Source organism: Polistes canadensis, unplaced genomic scaffold (assembly GCF_001313835.1).
Source record: "Polistes canadensis isolate GaletaPanama2010 unplaced genomic scaffold, ASM131383v1 scaffold_95, whole genome shotgun sequence".
In the NCBI taxonomy this organism is placed as follows: Eukaryota; Metazoa; Arthropoda; class Insecta; order Hymenoptera; family Vespidae; genus Polistes; species Polistes canadensis.
The window spans coordinates 534,048-545,806 of NW_014569642.1; the positions used below are offsets into that span (position 1 = coordinate 534,048).

The 11,759-nt window shown below is 29.3% G+C and overlaps 1 protein-coding gene across 8 annotated transcripts in view; it reads right to left on the reverse strand.

Annotated features, from left to right (window-relative positions):
- LOC106787199 (orexin receptor type 2-like) overlaps positions 1 to 11,237 on the reverse strand; it is a 22,328-nt gene extending 11,091 nt beyond the window's left edge. For 2 of the 8 annotated variants that reach the window (XM_014749358.1, XM_014749365.1), the window contains exons 1-4: positions 10,946 to 11,237; positions 9,882 to 9,969; positions 8,324 to 8,752; positions 6,726 to 7,391 (exon numbers count right to left, since the gene is read on the reverse strand). In XM_014749358.1, coding sequence (XP_014604844.1) covers positions 6,726 to 7,160 — 435 coding nt within the window. In that variant the 5' untranslated portion in view covers positions 7,161 to 7,391; positions 8,324 to 8,752; positions 9,882 to 9,969; positions 10,946 to 11,237. Of the gene's footprint in view, positions 1 to 6,725; positions 7,392 to 8,323; positions 8,753 to 9,881; positions 9,970 to 10,668; positions 10,856 to 10,945 lie in introns of those variants that run through there. The other 6 variants (XM_014749360.1, XM_014749361.1, XM_014749364.1 and 3 more) reach the window with 6 other exon arrangements.
- Between the last annotated feature and the right edge of the window lie 522 nt (positions 11,238 to 11,759).

Below are 11,759 nucleotides of genomic sequence, written 5' to 3' on the forward strand. Positions count from 1 at the left end.
GTTGCTATGATTGGAGTGTGATCGGAAGAAAGGTCAAATGAAGAGCAGACCTGTATGTATCGAGGAGATAAATTTTTAGCGATAAAAAAATCAAGCAAGTCAGGGATTTCTAGTCGTAAATGAACAAACTTTTACAAAATATTTTATATCAAGTATGTACAGTTATCCCATGAAGAGTGTTTCGAAAATCGTGATACTAGGAAAATAAAAGGATGATTATCAAGCTAATTGCTTACATCGATCTATAAACATATCAATAATATGATATATGCAACTCATTTCCCTTAACAATAAATTTCTAAAGTCATATGGAACATCAGCGTCTAATACGAACTGCGACTTCCAGGAATAACATTTCGCTATTTATATGGGTATCATATATACAGGCTTGTATATCGTATATTTTATATAACACAATCAACAGTAGGATCGCTACTGAGTACTATTGAGTCGACCAAAATATTAACCGATTTTTTCAAATAAGAAAAAGAAATCTAATATGGCGTATTATAAAACTCGCATTCACTCGTATCGTCTTGTCTTCTTGCTTAGGTGGCAGAAAGTCAAATATTTTACGTTACAAATCCTCTAAACGTCCTTATTTTTTTCTTCTTTTTGTCATTTTTTGTCGTCTTACGAATAAAAAAAAAATCAGAGAGGCAAGTAAGCAAGCACTCACCACCGTGCGAAATGGAAATATATTTCGAATCGACGTTTTCATCGACATTTCTATTAGTTTTTCTCACAATTTTTCTAATCCTTTATATTTCTTATGTTTCCATCGAGAACAAAACTTTTCTTCAAAAAAATGTTCGATGATAAGAAAAATATAAACTTTGACATATTTTTATGATAAATAATCTTGCAATAATTGTATTTTTAATGCGTTTTATTCACACTACATTAAACCGAATTTGAAACTATACGGCGGAACGTTAATCTAACTTCTTTTTTTTTTTCTCTCTTCTCTTTCTCCTTTTTCACATTTCAGCATTTCTTTTTCAACAGAACTGGATTTGATGCGCAGATACATTTTTTTTTTTTTTCAATTCCTGTCACATTATTCGGATATATATAACAGCGTCTTATTATTTTTTTTATTTATTTTTAAATGTCTCTAATAACACACAGAAATATGTTGAAAAATATTGTCGAAAATCCATTGATCGACAAAACGCTTAACATTATCGTAGATAATTTACATTCTTAGTTTCTTTTTTCATCGAAAAAGAATTCGAGAAACACGAGATGTATCAGTTAAATTCAAATCCTTTGTTTTTATATAATCGCATTGTCAGTATTCAAAAACTAAAAGAAAAAAAATCACGTGATTCTAAACTATTTTACATAAAAATGCTTGAATTATGTAAAGGATTATTTACGATACAGGTTGTTAAATATTTCGCATTATTCATTATTCTGCATGTACGTACATATACATATACATGCATATATATATGCTATCATACTTTTTACAACGAAGCAATAATTTATGCTCCTTTGTTTCATTTTTTAAAGGGAGAGAGAGAGTAAAGTTATATTTAAACTTTGACTGTTTGAATTACACAATTATGTTCATGCGGTATTTCGTGAAATGATAGATAGTGCGTTTTAACATGACACGCCTTAAAGGGTGAAACTTTTATTTATTCTACGGGTTAGGGAAGGAAAACTTATGACGGGTATAAAAAGAAAATCATGGAAGGCATTGTGTGTGTAACCTAATGACCAATGATAGTTCATGTACATGCCTATATGTGGCTGCTGAATACATAAAAAGAATAGTAAATTTGGTTAAGAAATGTTTTAGTTTAGGTCATACTAAAATGCAACAATAATATAAGCGCATGCATATGCAAGAGACTATGATAACTCGATCGAATCATATTTCTCTGGACAATGGCATGGAAAGTGTTCATTATGTGGAACCTTATAGGACCAATATATAGAAAGTTCTATATTTAAACAGTTAATCGATTTTATACGCCTTGATACGATAAATGTTACGTTAATAGGTCAAGTTTTACTAATTTGGCCGAGACACTCTTGGACACCATTTAATTACCTTTACTTGACCTGTCATTTGTGATCGTCTTTGTTGATACTTGAAAAGACCTACACTCTCCAAAATAAAATTATGATTGCAATTTTAGTTTTACTTAATAGTCCTTGACAATTTCATATTTGCTTCATCATGTGCTAAAATTCTTGTCATTTACGAAATTGTTTGTCTAAATTTATAATAATTAGGTTCTAACGCATTGCGTTAAATTAATATTGTGGTAACGAATTCTTTTTTAATATAAAGCAACTGGATCATATTTTTAAGATTAAAAAATTATTATCATGCTTTTAACAAATTATTTAATAGTACGTTTTTAATACGAGAAACAAATTTTAATACTTTCCTTACAGCGATAATTATTTTTACATAAATTTTTTTCTGGGAGTTCATTAATTTCTAGTTATTTAAGCTGATTTTATGTAAGAGACTAACAATGGGTAATAAAGCTAGTTCATGTCACGCTAGATTAATGTAGCAAATTCGATATTAAAAAATCTGATGCAATTAACTCGTAAGTTTCCTTCAAGAAATCTTTGTTATAAACGATTCCGATCCTCTCATATTGATCGAAAATAACTTTTCAATATAGTTACCACATAGCCCTGTATATATCAGTTACTATGTATATTCACTCATGTCAAGTATATCGTCGATTGAGATTCAGAACATGAATATTGACATTCTACGCACGTTTTCCTTGCTCTAGCAGATATATTACGAGCCACTGAACGGAATAATATTGAACACGAACAAAGATTTTTTTCTATTTCCTAACTTTTACTGAATCTAATTGTAAGTCATCCCGTATTCTTATTCGCATTTTTATCGCACGATGAAAAAATAAAAAATAAAAATCGGGAGCTAGACGATAAACTTTTTTTCTTATATTTGCCAGGTTATTTTATTAAAAGGAAAAAAAAATAACGAAAAATAGCAGATAAAAATCTTTTACGAATCGATTATAATAATATAAAAATTTAGTTATTTAATTGTTGCATCATTTTTATTCTATTGTTTTAATTATTTTCTTTATATTTAATAAAAAATAATAAATAATTATTATTTATAAAAATTAATTTGTTTAATAAGTAATACCAATTTGTCTCTATTTAATATTACTTTTCAACGATTTTAAATGAAGAAAAACTTGTTATTCTAATTTAATATTAATACAAACGAGTAAAATTCGAGAAAAATTTACAATCTAATACAATTATTTAAAAAATAAACGTTGGAGTCGTGTCATTTGGATTAAAAACGACAACGTTGCACGCTGGAAGAGACACATATTCTTCATGAAATCTATGCTCTCGAGGATCGCATAAAATGTATTGTTTACATTTGGAGGCACGTAAAACGTACTAATCAATGGCATTATTTATCAGCGAGATAGGTCCAAATTCTTCAAACGGTAGATAAATCGTTTACTGCGTTTCTTCTTTCCGTGAAAAATACAAAATAAAAATGAAAGGAATCCTTTGCGTTGGTCATGGAATGATTTCGCGTCATTTTAATTATTTTAATTGAACTACTTAATACGCTTGTATTTAAACTGTAAAAAAGTCGATAACGTTTATTGAGTTATAAGAAAGTTCTATTATTTTTAAGAATAAATAGAGTGTGTGAGAGATGAGTTTTGATGCGGATTGGTATTATACCATTACTATTTTATATACTTTAAGAAGACGATAAATGCATACTACGACGAAGCTGCGATAAAAGAACTCGAAGTAGTAGTAGTAGCAGCATGCCAGATGAAATTTGTGATGTTATTATTGTTGCATATACATATCAAAACTTTCAGGCGTGATGGGAAAATTGAAAAATAAATAAATGATAGTAGTGATAGTTTAATCACAAGTATCGTTATTAAAATTTTGTTATAAATTTAATTCAGATTTTAAACGAGAATTTCTATATTAATTTCTGAAGCTAAATTAAATGGAAACTTTCATAAAATTAGAAACGGTGTAAAATGGAGGAGGGGGGGGGGCCGAGGGACTGTGTTGTATGTTCTAAACACAAAGAAAAGGATAGCACAGGCGTCAAACAAGTGATTATTGCGACCCTTGTTCAATTAAACTGAAAATGTACAGGGGGATGATTGTTTCCAAAGATGTCTAACACCATGAAGAATCGCAATAGTGTTCATATTTAATTTACAAAAAAAATATTATATTTACAAAGTATAAATAAAACAAAAGAGACATGCACAAAGCACGTGTGATTTTTCCTATTTTAAATAGAATTTTGTATGTCAGATGAAACTATTCGAAGCAAAAATTTGCCGAAATTGTTTATAAGGAGTGTACCCACCCATAGTTGTTATTTTTGGAACGTTATGGAAACTTAATAAAATTATATGATTTCGTTAGGATTACAGATCGTACACATACGGTGGGTATTACAAAAAATTCCCTAGGAACAGCCGATTTCGAGAAAGTAAGGGTTACAATTTCATTAGTATCTCTAAATTTTATTATATATTCATTTCTCTAACAACTTATTTCTTTAGATCATATTTTGACAGACGTTGTAGCGCGGTTAATCTGTTTTACTGTTGTCACACCAGAGCGGTGTCTAACGCGCAATTTATTATTTTTGAGCGCTCCAAAAAATTCATGTGTTTGTAAAAAGAGATTTAATTTAAATTAATAAAATTATATTATTATAAGTATCAGTTATTATACGTCACAATACAAATGACGAAAAAATACGGTCAAATGTGTTATTGACATAAATTTTATGATATTATAATTTTTTGACTATAATAATCTTTACTCTATTTATAATGAAGGAGGAGGAGTCAGTGCTTTAAGGGCAGCTAACATCCTCACAGTTCTCAAAAATTATGTACTGGGTATGTCTTGATTTCCATACCCCGCCGTTCCGGAGACAGTCCGGCGCGCTATGTAAGTAGCGAGCACCCTTTTTAATAAACGTTGGTATTTTACGGTATCTTATATAGGATTTTTATCACATGATCATAAGTGAGAGAGCATTAACATATTGAGCCATCTATTGACTCAATGCCGAACTAATTTTGCCGTTAGAATTGCATCGTATAGGCGTAAATTTTACAAATTCACAATTTAACTTTAAATAATCACAAAATTCATACGTTCGATACGTTTTATTTATTTACGATAATATTTAAATTTTCGTATTGCGAGCTTTTCATTACACTTAAGTAAAAATAAAAAAATATAAAAATTCTATTGCGACGGTGCGTACCAAATTTCCCATTCCATTAAAGTAAAAATGAAATAGTAAAAAAGAACAAGAATAATACAAAGATATAAAATTTGAATTGAATTTATAATAATCGATGAAAAAAAAACGGCAATATTATACGTTGTCACGTATTTTCTGCATATACATAAATGCATACATAGATGCATAGCTATATGCATATATGTTACGTGTAATAATTTCTATACATAAAACGTGTAATATACTGATACTGTGGAATTTTCGAATAATTCTCCAACGTAAAACTAGAAATGTCGCGTAACACAAATATGTACGTAACGTATAGGTAAGACTATAAGTGTGTGCATGGAGCATGCAATACATATCAACACAGACGCGAGATATAACAATGGCCAAGTAAGGAACGTGTTGAAAGAATTTGTGATACAATGCAGCAGGTCGGTAATGCTGCCGTGCTTCTGGTAAATACCTTTCGTTCAGGTTGTTTTTAATTATGCCAGTAAATTTATTTCTTAAATTTAAATACACGTTTTAAATTCATTCCATAGTCTTGTTTTTGAATATTAATGATGTTGTATCAACCTTTGATATATTATAACGTATAAATATGTATTATATATAGTAATCCACATAAATTACGAAGTTTAAATTTAACTATGTAATTTGTTAATGAATCATGTTATATGAAATTTACGAGCGATCGTGAATGTTTACCATACGTACGTGAGTTCTTTGAACGAAATAAAAAGAAAAAGAAAAAGAAAAAGAAAAAGAAAAATGTAAGATATAAAAAGAAATGTAAAAATACCGTAAAAAGAAAAATTGTTAAACGAGAGATTCATTTCAAATGAGATTACGCCCATCGAGTAAATCTCTTTCTTTCTCTAAGGAAATGTACAAATAATCGATAAAGGTTGCTGTCGCCAAGGTTGCTTAAAACCATCATTTCATCGTAGTTCGTTTTAGAATTAGAGTTTATTCGCGACCTTCTACTCGCAAAAGAGACACTACCCTCTTCCGTAAAATTAATGGCTTATTTTCTGGACCTTATGATTTAAAACGAATTTACCACACACTTTCTACATCCATATTAATCCATCTTCTATGCTTTATCTTATAATTAATAATAAGATGAATCGTTGAAAAATTGTTTACAGTGTATCATATGAATGTTTATTTCATGTTTATTACAGTAATTTCTGTATTCCGAGAGAAAAACAAATATTAACCGAAAAAAAAAGTCTTAGAAGAGATTAATCAATCTTTTACTGTCGCGAATAAAATGTTTAGATGATCTTGACGAGATGATTGAAAATTACGTGTCATTAAAATGTAATTAAGGTTTTAATCAATTTTCGTAGTTAGAATAAAATTGAATGTTTTTAGAGTCTCTGAAAGACAAAAGTTAATAATAATTTTTAAAATGTTCATATTATTGATCATGTACCTGAAGATACGGTATGGCCTTACAAAGTCCCCATCCAAGAAACCAAGTCTCAGTGACATCCCAAAGCACACTCGGCGGCAAACATATGAGAATAACCATAAGATCAGCAACAGCGAGATTGACGATGAAGTAATTAGTAACAGTTTTCATCGAATGATTCCGAAAAATAGCCAAACAGACGAGGAAGTTACCGACGAGTCCAGTGATGAAAATGATGCTGTGCAGAGTTATCATGACCCAATCGGTGAAGTTTGGAAATATATCGTTGTACATGATGTCAAGGTATTCTTCGTCAGGTATGCAATCGTTATTTGTACAATTGCTTTCATTCATAAAATTCGTTGAAGAATACAAATCGGATTTATTCGTGGTGTCCGTTAAAAGTGGTAAGACAAATAGGAACAACGTAAGTATGAACATTTTTAAACGATCCATTTTTTCCTTTAATAAGTGTGTCTCTTCTTTTTAAAAAAAGTTCCCTCAAAAAGTGCAGATTGTGTTTTCCAAGGAATATTCTTATAAATTTCCAACTGTTATAGAAACGAAAATATGGTTGAAGGAGGAGTCTTATAGATCGAGAAAGATGAATTACTCAGTGTTTATCTCGACGTCTATGTCATCCTCTTAAAAGAAGTAAATATATCGGGGGGTGGTGTCCCTCACGTGCTATAAATTAAATATGAAAACATGAGCCCGCGGGTCTTGTATACAAGATGTTGGAGAAATAATGTATGAATATAAATTTATATATTATATATTGAATTGCACAAGTGCATGGGTATGAAATTTTACAGGTTGATAGTATTCATGATTATTAGCAAATTAACTTAAGACATATACATACATATGATATAAGATAATTATTATCTTATTATATTTATTATTGTAATATTAATTTGTTAACCTAAGACTTTTATAACAACTTATGACTTTAATTGCAAAATAAAAAGGTGCCGGAACTCGTTTCTTGTGAAGCTTTTCATTAAAGAAAACTGTGTATTCAAATATCATGTAAATAAGATTAAAAGTAGCTTTTCCTATATCACGGAGCTCATAAAAAAAAAATTAAATATAATTTATCTTAATTTTTGTTTTCATTTTAGACATGATCACATAAAGTTAAACAAACAAATATAAATTTGCAACCGAAGACTAAATATAAAATAAAATTTGTTCTTCTATATTTATTCTTATTCGCTTCTGAAACATTAAAAATACTGTAAAAAAAGATGCTCGAACGCCACTAACGTTCTAGTGCGTTACATAAAAACAAAAAAAAGCATTGATTTATGATTAAAACAAAGAGATATTTTTTGTTCCTTATAATCAGAGATTTTCGGGGGCCTACCTAATTAACCTAAATTAATGAAATTCAATTGAGTTAGTTGTGGACAACTAATTTGTCATTTTGTCGAAGAACTTATTTTTTCTCTTAAATGGTTAATGTCAATTGTTTTTAATTTTATTTTTTTACATACCATAAAGATCATACTTAAATTTGCCCTTGCCTATAATGAATTCTATCAACTTGTAAAAAATTGATATCTACAAATCTACAAAACATTTTGATATATCGTGCTTTATTATTTTACGCTTACCATTTTTTCTTCGATATCATCTGACAACATGTCAGCTTGGTAATGGTTCTGGAACGTTAAAGTTTCTCTACTTTCTCTTATGATCACCCACAAATAGAATCTTTTCTAGAATTTCTTGAAGTTGAATTAGCAACTTGATACAAAGTTTTTCTTCTTCTTTTCATTATATGCACACACAAACTGACTCCCGAAAGAGTTTGCAAAATGTCAACTCGTAGGTTGATCCAACCCGCAATGTTTATCCTTACGTGTTTGAATTTGTCCGAATAAGTTTAATTTACGGTTATTCTACACGAAATAATTTCGTATCGACGAGATGCACCAGTGTTCATTAGCAAAGTTCGATTCGAGTATATAAACTCAATTTCGCTCGTATACACTTTGCGATCATTCGTTGTTAGTTCAATTGAGCAATAAAGGCTGTCCTAGCTATAAACGTCACATTCAAACGTACACATTATCGTTAGAATATATATTTCTATCTTTTCGAATTTAATATTTATTGAATTAATCAATAAGTAATGTAGGAATTTTTAGAGTACAAAGTAGATCGAAATAATTCTCTCTCTTGAAATTATTTTACAAATTGGTTGTTATCTTTAGTTACTTTTTTAAAATTAATTTGTTTCTGATTTTCCAAATAAGTTCTAGAAGTACATTTTCATCATTTCAGAAGGACGAATGTTAGCTTAAAAAATCTTCAAATAGAATATTTCATTTTTGCAATCATTTCGCAAGTTTTTATTTATTTAAAAACTTTTGGTGTACTCCGTATTAAAAATTTAAACATCAAATATTGGCCTATCCAATACACGTATATAATCCAATCCTCGAAGTAAATCTGTATTGCAAAAAATGTAAAAATAAGTTCTTTCGTAATTCTTAATATTGCAGTAAGGGTAAATACCAGTAATAATTCATTTTCCACTTACGATATTATCTGAAAATAGTCGTAATTCTATTACATGTCTCCCGAATAAACAACTAAATAAACTAATTGAATTGGAATTTCATATCGTAGAATCGCATTATTTATTTTCAAAAAAGATCTTATTCGATTATCTTTTTATGAAAGGATTCTTTTAATTGAACAATTTAATTGATATAACAATTATTCTAGTTGAAAAATGTAATAACAAATTTTAAAAAATGATCACAAAGTCTTGTTCGAACGCTTGTTTCTAATTTTCGAGTATTAACATTCTACCCGAACTCTAATTTCTATTCAAATCCTCTAATCCCTAATTTCTATTCAAAATGGCGTGCGTATAAAATAAAATAAAAATAAGTTTTACATTAACGATGTATATCATGCATCCTAAATATGACATTTTTTTGTCAAATTAAAAAACCTTTACTTGAATTATTATAATAAACTTATTATCCTGTATGTAATCGCATAAAAAATAAATAATTGTTTGTAGGAAGAAATTAAAAAAGAAATTTTTTCTATCAACGAAAACACCGATGATTTTGGATTAGGTTAATCTTGTTTTAGTTACGATGCATTTAATTATGCTGACGATACGGAGATACTTGTTTTTCTTGGAATACTCACGCTTAAGTTTCTATCTTCCTTTCTCACTGACTATATCTACCAGCGAGTGAATTAACGCTTTTCAAGCGCCATAGTGGGCGTATTAAATCTAATTAGAAAATAAATATCCTTTATAATCTACGTCGTTACACGCAACAGCGAAAGCAAAAAGCTCCTGTGCATCCAAGCACCGAATATGTGTGCACGCGTGTGCGCATACGTACATATGTTTGTAAAAAGAACTTGAATGTTTAAATTCAATTTTCAAAATAATCGTTAAAACATTGATACGGAAAATGTAATGTTTTAAATTTAAATTTATGAATTTACTTACAAAAAAATATGAAAGATTTTTGTCGTTTTTTTGTATGTAATAAATTCAAATCGATCGAATCTTAAATTAAGACAAATTTTATGCATATGAGTTTAATTGTAAGTAACAAAACTAGTTTCCGTATCGCAATTTTAATTCCTTTCTTTTTTATTTCGTTTCGTATTTTAATTATTCAATTAATCGTTAATATGATCAGAGACGGTGCAGATACTCTCTCTTTTCATAAAGAAAAGATAAATTTGCACAAAAGTTCTCTCTAATTACGACAAGTGAAAACTTTTGAAATATTCTGTAAAGCTTTAGAAGAATTATTAATTCTGACGAAAATAAGATTTAGTTTTTTTTTTTTTAAGAAAAGCGAGCGAGAGAGGGAGAGAGAGAGAGAGAGAGAGAGAGAGAGAGAAAATGAACGATTCTTCTTTATAATTTCTAGCAACTCGAATATTACATCCAAACAAATTTTGTTCTCTTTACTTTTGTAGATTCATTTTGAATTAAGAAACCTCGTCCTGAATTAGCACATAAATGAACGTTTACTTTATTAAAACAATTCCTTCCTCTAACATCTCGCGATCTACTTCTCGGTTTTATTTCATCTATAACTAATTACGCGCGTTTCATGATATTTTTATAATATTTTATAAATAAAATTGTGAAATTCTTTTACGATCATTCCATCGTTTTTCAAACAATATTTTTTACACGTTCGGATAAAATAACGATTCATTTTCATAATGAAACAACTACAAACCAAACTGTATTTATTCACTACACGAGCACGTTAAACAAACTTTAGCGACAGTAATTTAAGTATCTATTCGCTTACTTATTCTCTTTGTATATATTTGTATTTACATTAAATGCAACAGTTAGTTGAAATAATTCGTTATAAGGAATTTTTTGATTCAGTTTTAACTGGATTTTGTTTTTATTTTTGTAAACATTTATTCAAAAGACGACTCAAATCGAATTATTTAGGAAACTTATTCGCACATGAGAGACGAGAATGAGAGAGGAGAACGAGAGACGTGAACGCGCGACGACTGACTATGCGAAACTGAAGTTACCGTCGTTTTGACGAAGCACATAGATATACACCACCACTCGTGCGTAGGCCACGCCGCAGTCTCTCTGGGTTATTCGTTTCGAGGAACCTTCCTCGTTTTTCGTCTCGAATAAAATCGAATCTCTTGTTCATAGTTTGTACATGCATATGCATACATACATGTGTAGATTTTTTTTTGCTTGTATGAGTATCTTACACATCGATTTGTATTTACTTGCTATGGTTAYGYCGATTTTTTAAATATTYTTTTGGGGATTTTCAATGATCAGCGTTGGGGCGTTAAGTGGCCGCTACGGTGCCGGCGCTCAGGCATTGAATGTCTCGTACGTCGGCGGCTGTCAATGTTTTAAAATAAATTTTACCAATATTTCTCGCTTATTTTTGCAAATAACGATTCAAATTTTCTTTTTATTAATTTGTTGCTATTAAAAAAAAAAATCAACGATCATATATTCAATAAAAAAGAAATGTATAAATATGATAAAAGACTATGTAAAGC